The sequence below is a fragment of the Scylla paramamosain genome, chromosome 3, assembly GCF_035594125.1.
Source record: "Scylla paramamosain isolate STU-SP2022 chromosome 3, ASM3559412v1, whole genome shotgun sequence".
Lineage (NCBI taxonomy): Eukaryota > Metazoa > Arthropoda > Malacostraca > Decapoda > Portunidae > Scylla > Scylla paramamosain.
In genome coordinates this window covers 17,828,056-17,835,000 of record NC_087153.1, presented here as the reverse complement: position 1 = coordinate 17,835,000, position 6,945 = coordinate 17,828,056, and the positions used below count along the sequence as shown (strand labels likewise).

Below are 6,945 nucleotides of genomic sequence, written 5' to 3'. Positions count from 1 at the left end.
CCTCTTTTTCTTTTCTTTTTTTATTATTATTTTTGTTGCCCTTGGCCAGTGTCCCTCTTAGGTAAAAAAAAAGTGTCTAAGGCAGAGAAGTACAGTCTCTCCACCTCCACGTTCATCACTTATTATTATCAGTGTGTGAATCTCCTGCTGTTAACTGCATCCCTGATTCGACTCGTATCCGACACATCCCGGTTAGTACGAGTCAGCAGAAGGGTGATGGATGTAATGGCTGAGTTTATGTAGGATACATATACATTCCTTGTGTGAGACGTTATTTTCTTCTTATGCTCCTATATGTGTATCATTAAACCCACATAACCAAACACAGCTCCTATCATGCCCCAATGTCCCTCCTGCCATGTCTTCTGTCTTCTCCCTCCTCGTGTGCAGCAGCAGGACATGGAGATCGGCTCAGGAAAGAACCTCCTGCCTTCCATCAGCGAGGACGACGAGGAGCGAGGCAGCGAGGAGGAGGACAAGTCGCCCGTGTCCACGTCGCCTCGCTCGCCGCTTCACTCCCGCACCACCACAAGGTTCAACTTCGCACGGTCAGTCAATGTTGTCCGCCCCTCGCTCGTCCCCTCGCCCGCTCCCCCAGCCACCACCAGCCCTGCTCAGCCACCAGACCCGCCCCGTTCAGCACTCGACCCACTCACCGCCTATGCTGCCTCCGCTCTTTGTGTTTTAGTTTAGGTGTTTATTTCAATGCTAAACTATTATTTTTTTTTTGTTTTGTTTTTTTTGTTTCCTGATTTATTAAGTAGCTTTGTCCTGTTTGTTATTGCGTGTTTTGTTTGTTTCTTTATCTTTTTTTTTTATCTGTCTTTTTCATACAAATAATAGTACAATTATTTTGTTATGAATCATAACTGCCGTACGTAAATGCATCTCTCTCTCTCTCTCTCTCTCTCTCTCTCTCTCTCTCTCTCTCTCTCTCTCTCTCTCTCTCTCTCTCTCCAAGTTCAGTCAATAGTACCTTTGCCTTTTTCCAGTCGTAGTTCATCCCTAACGTAAAAATAGTATCCAGAACTAAATATAATAAGTAGACTCGTAAATAGATAACAAGTGTCATTCGAACCAGTGAAGTGAAGCCGTGAATCAGTTCAGGTTCAGGTTCAGATTCCAGGCAACAACCATTCTCTCTCTCTCTCTCTCTCTCTCTCTCTCTCTCTCTCTCTGGTTCAGTTTCAGGTTTGGATTCATATCACTGGTTCGGAGTGACGCTGAACGAATCACTAATGAAATGTGTAGAATGTTATTTTCTCTTGTATAGTTTTCGTATCAATAGAGCCCCTGTTTCCCCTCGCATCCCACGCCACCCCTTGCAAACCCCTCACGTCATCCGCACACTCCCTCTCCCTTCGCCTCTCACTCTATTCCTGACTTTGCTCTCACATCTCATAAACACAGGCTGTCTCACTCATGTTTCCCTCACTCACTCACTCACTCACTCACACATCGACTCATTTACCGATCCACTCAGTCACCAATTCACTCACTCACTCATCGTCTAATCTACTCACTAAAGCACTCATTCATTCACTTACTCACTCACTCACTCACTCATTCATTCACTCATCCTCGTCTCCTCCGCCAGTTAAGTGTTAAAGATTCATCCTCTTTTCTACCAAAGTTTTACCCATTATAAGCCCTAAAAAATAAGCAGATAAATAAATGAAACTATTCTTGCCAAGCCTCCCTAAAGAAACTATCCCTGCCAACCTTCCCCCCACCCCCCCCAAAAAGAAAAGTCACCCCTGCCAACTCACCCTATCACCCCTACCACACCCGCCCCCGCAAAAAAAATCTCAGCACTGTCATACTAAAACAATGATGATAAATAAAAAAAAATGTGTATATATTCCATAACTTTTTCAAAAATATTGGTGATAGTTTTTTTTTATTATTATTAATTGTACATAGCGGGATTATTATAACTTTGATTAGAGTTCAGTTTGATTGACTTGACTTCGTTAATTAAATGATGATAGTGTGTGCTGAACTGACTAATTATTTACATGTGTGTACCTGAAGGGAAAATATATATTTACCTACATAACCATAAGTATACATAATTATAAGTATACATATAAGTAGACTATGTATTTAAGTTATGAAGTGATCTGTCTCATTTTACTTTCTTAAGTGTCATGTATCATTGGTCTGTGTGTGTGTGTGTGTGTGTGTGTGTGTGTGTGTGTGTACGCATTTTCTCAGGACAGTCTTTTCCTATTTTAGTGTTTTACATAACCAGTCATAAATGTCTTATTTTATTTATATATTTTTACGCATATTTGAGTTGCAGCATTTTCGTATTCTCTCTCTCTCTCTCTCTCTCTCTCTCTCTCTCTCTCTCTCTCTCTCTCTCTCTTCTCTCTTTCTCTCTCTCTCTCTCTCTCTCTCTCTCTCTCTCTCTCTCTCTCTCTCTCTCTCTCTCTCTCCAATGCAAATTTTTCAGTATAGTCTAGTATTTTTTTTCCACGTATGCAATTTTTTTTCTTTGTCATTCTATTTTTTTTTTTTTTATCTGTCTCTGTTGATGTGAGCCTGCGCCTGTGTGTTAGCCTGTGTGTTTGACCTGCGCTGGGCTGCTTCGTGGGGCTTGAGGAGTCACGTTGATCTGCAGGAGGAGTAGAATGCCCATGGAGGTAAAGGAAAAAACAAAAATCTTGCTGTGTATGTTTTGTTTTTCTTTTTATTCTCGCTCTTCCGCTGTGATGTCGCCAAACTAACTCAAAAGCTTGTCGACAGAGGGCAGTGCTTCTACTCTCTTAACACGACAGGACTCACTTTGCACGAGCGGGATTCACTTTGTCCGGCACCAAACGATGCAGGCGTTACTGATGGTGTCGGTGCGTAAGAAATATTAAGAAAAAACTTCCTTGTGTGACCATGAGATGCTGCGTCTGTATTCCTGTGACACGTGTTTGCTTGCAGGAATGAGGAGGATGTTGGCAGTCCTCGCTGGGGCCACCGCAGTCGTGAGCGAAGTGGAGGAACGCCGGTGCGAGGAGCCCTCAAGACGCTCTCCCCGACACGCCTCCACCACCGCTCCAACGACGAGCTGCGCGGCGACGACCAGGCCAAGGTGCAGTTAGAGAAACTGGACACGCAGGTCACCACGCTGCACTCTGACGTCAGCGGCCTCACCCAGGAGGTAATGGTGCCGCGCTTTGCTTGGTGAACTGTGATGGCTTCGCAAAATTCATCACTATAAAAAAATATGATGATTTACTCCCTTTGAAATGATAAGTGAGAATACTTGAAGTAACCTTAGTAATTGCCAGAGTGGCGTGGCAAGGGAGTCAACGAGGGTTGTCTTTCAGGAAAGCATCATTGAGAAATGTCTTTTTGGTGTGGTACTTGCCGTGTGCATCTTACTTTTATGCCCTAACAGTGCACTTGTTCAGCTTTAGTGTTGTGGTGGATGCTGAGTGTGTTGTGTGCGTTGCATATGTTGCGTGTGTTGTGTGCGTTGCCGCCTAAACCTAACCCTCGCACTGCCTCAGGTTCGGTCGGCGCTGCAGCTGCTGCAGTCCATCAGCCACAACATCGGCGGCATCGACAACGAGGGCGGCGGAGACGAGCACGGCAGCTGCTACACTGTGGCCAGCAACGACGGGAGGCGGCTGACGTGCGGCAACGTTGTCGCCACCGGCGGGGCAAGCGGCGGCAGCGGCAGCAACAGTTACATGCAGGAGAACCGCCTCGCCCCTATGTGCAGATCCTCGCCCAGTGTGTTCGCCGCTACTTATCGCGAATCCAGAGGCTCCTCCACCCTGGGCCGTCACCGCACCCGAAACGTGTCCACGCAGACTGACCTCCCCATAAACGTTCCTGTCGCGGTGCTCGAGGCGTTCGTTCTGGCTCACCGATCTCGCGTCCTTCAGCTGCTTGGAGTACCGGACGTGCCCGATGAGTCTCAAGAGTCTCCCAGCGCCACACAGCCCCAAGCCTCTTCACCAGCAGCCAGCGACCAGGGCGCCACTGAGTCAGAGGAGACGAGCACCAGTAGTTCGGAAAACTTAACCTCCTCCTCTGAGCAAGACCACTCTCTCCATGGGCCTCGCTCCCCTCCCGGCCAAAACTCTGTACAAAATCAAAAGCCCTCCATAACCATACAGCCGGCAGCCAGCCTTGGCGGCGAGACCAGAAACAATAACAACAACAGGACGCCTAGCGCACCCCCTCTGGAAATGTACCAACTGACGAACCTCCGTAACTGGAATCCAACTCCGCGCCTCAACAAATCGTTCATCTCTTCTTCTCGCAGCACCGGGAGCCTGAGGGACATTCTCTCCAATAATGTTAAGAACCAGACGCGTCAATCGCCCAGCCAGGAGAGCGGCGCCTGCCCCGCCTTGGTACACAACCAGGTCCCTAAGAGTGAGACGGATGCAGACAAGACTTTAGTTCACTACACCTGTGCATCGAACTGCCCGAAGACAGATCTCATATGTTTCTCGGAGGTGAACCACACCATGACTCGCAGCACCTCCATGCCTGTGGCCGCCTACAAGATTCAGCCAAATCCTTCCATTTCCCCCGCAGCCTCCAGTCACCCCCATTCCAGCAGGGCGCCGGCAGCCCCCATCCCCCAGTCCCCCCCGACACAAACCACCTCGAGAGAAACCCAGAACAAGAAACCGACATACGTGACAGACTTCTAGCCAAGGATCAAAAGCACTGATCACTTCGCGACGCCAGTACAAACAAAGAGTTGGTAGGTCTCACCCGGTCGGTTATCCTTCACGGCACAAGGATGCACTTCGCCTTGCCCGCGCTGCGCACGCAGCTTCTTCCGGCAGTTTTGATCGCATCTGCTGAATCTCAACTTTCCAATTATGCATCTCGTAATTAATCGAAGCTTTAGACTAATCTTTACAATGGCCGAGACACAGTTGCGAGTTTTAACGTATTCCCCTCAAAGACACTTACAGTATTATAATCTTTTAAGAATTAAGATTAAACACAGAAAGCGTCACAAGGATTCACGGGAGAAGTACACGCCACTCGTGAACACACTCGCGGGAGCGTTAACGACTGCCTGATGCAGTGGCCAAACACGTGCTCTTCTTGACTCTTTCCATTGTTCACTCCATCCACCGTAACGTGATTTATGTACTATTGTCATTATTTCCGCAGTGTTTCGCTATGAATAGGTAACGCGTCCAGGACAGCTGAGGCCCACGGGAACGAGGCTGTGAGCCTCCTTCACCTGGTGTCGTCCTGTCCGCGTCACCAGTCGGCGCCGCGTGCCCCGCCGCGCGGCACTCACCCTCAGCGCCTGGCCGCGCCTCGGCCCGCCTGTCCCTGTAGCACTAGCCGGTTTTTCTCTTCACAGACTGGTCGGTCGATACTGTTGTTAATTCTGCATTAAGACTTTATTATATCTAAGCAAGCTTTATTGCTATATATTCCTATACAGTGTACATTTTCGTACACGGTAAAAGATGTTATACTTGTATAATGCAAACACAATCGGAAGAGATGCTTTATATTTTTATTGAACTATTTATGCTCTAACTCTGGTTCATCTACCTCCACTAACTAAAATAGTTTATAAGATTTATTTATACTCTTGTACATAGCCTTCATGTTACCAGTGGTCCTCATTCACACGCTATGACTTGTTGAGGTAGCGTGGCCCCTGCTGTGCCCACTCCGGTGTGACATCTCCAGTTTTGTGGTGTCTGTTACGCTCGTATCGTGTGTGTGTGTGTGTGTGTGTGTGTGTGTGTGTGTGATGTTGTGTTCTCGTTTCCAAAATAACAGAAAGATATCGGAACATTATTACAGTATTAGAGTTGATATATTCCTGATCTTCCCGGAGGCATGTCAACCACCTCAAGGCGGTATCCACACGCCCACGCAGACACTGAAATAGTACCATGAGTCGCGTCCGAAAGTGACCCATGTGGAGAGGCTCGGCAGAGAGAAGTGCCACTGCAGACTTAACTCGACAAGGAAGTATTGTTTTGTTGTTCTTCACCCATGACGTCACTTTTATTTTCCCTCGTTGACTTCATTTCGTGATGGACTCCTTACGACACACGCTTTCCCTCAATAATGCATTACTCTCATTATTAGACTAAGCGCCGTATTCAGAAACGCTTTGCTCTCTCACCATGGCTATTCTCAAAAACCGTAGTGGGACAATCAGAAACTGTTTCCCCTCCACTGCCTGTATAAGTGGCCTGTATGAACGCGGCCTTGTATCAGATGTATCAGACGAAAAAGTAAACAGGCGCGTGGAGAAATATGCGTGCTATGAAAAGATGTATATGAGGAGCGGTTTTCCGAAACACATACCTTGCATGAAGTGGGAAAACGTGTAGGAAAGGGAAAAAGAAAACGCGAGGTGAAGCATAATCTCTTTTTTTTATAGCGTTTTTGAAGTGAGCCTACACACACACACACACACACACACACACACACACACACACACACACAACGAAGAAGAAAAAGTTAGCGAGGACAGAAAATGAAAATAAATGCTGAAGGAAACACTTGTGTGGCGTCACCTCAAGGGCAGTTTGTCATTTTGTGCAACTGCCCCGCACTTCACCTCGCGTTGTTGTGAAGCGAATATTGCGTTTATCACACACACACACACACACACACACACACACACACACACACACACACACACACACACACACATAGTTAAGTGCTCTACAAACCACTTTTTTCCTTTGTTTTTGTTACTTTTTTTCCTATCCAGTGGAGGAGAAAGAGAAGAGGGAGGAAATACAACGACGGAAGAAACTTTTCGTCCTTCCCTTGTGCTTCTTTTTCTTCTCTCTTGAATACGGCGTTCCTCAGTGATTTTTACCTTCGCTATTTCCAGTTCTTTCATCTCTTTCTATTTCTAAATAGTCGTGGTGAGAGAACAAAGCGTTCCTGAATACGAGATTGAATAAAATTCAATTTTAAGATGTATAT

The 6,945-nt window shown here is 46.8% G+C and overlaps 1 protein-coding gene across 5 annotated transcripts in view; it reads left to right on the top strand.

The window, feature by feature from the left end:
* LOC135091957 (potassium voltage-gated channel subfamily H member 8-like) overlaps nucleotides 1–5,392 on the top strand; it is a 42,009-nt gene extending 36,617 nt beyond the window's left edge. For 2 of the 5 annotated variants that reach the window (XM_063990066.1, XM_063990056.1), the window contains exons 11-13: nucleotides 391–533; nucleotides 2,938–3,157; nucleotides 3,510–5,392. In XM_063990066.1, coding sequence (XP_063846136.1) covers nucleotides 391–533; nucleotides 2,938–3,157; nucleotides 3,510–4,670 — 1,524 coding nt within the window. In that variant the 3' untranslated portion in view covers nucleotides 4,671–5,392. Of the gene's footprint in view, nucleotides 1–390; nucleotides 549–2,937; nucleotides 3,158–3,509 lie in introns of all 5 variants that reach the window. The other 3 variants (XM_063990036.1, XM_063990030.1, XM_063990046.1) reach the window with 2 other exon arrangements.
* Nucleotides 5,393–6,945: the final 1,553 nt, after the last annotated feature.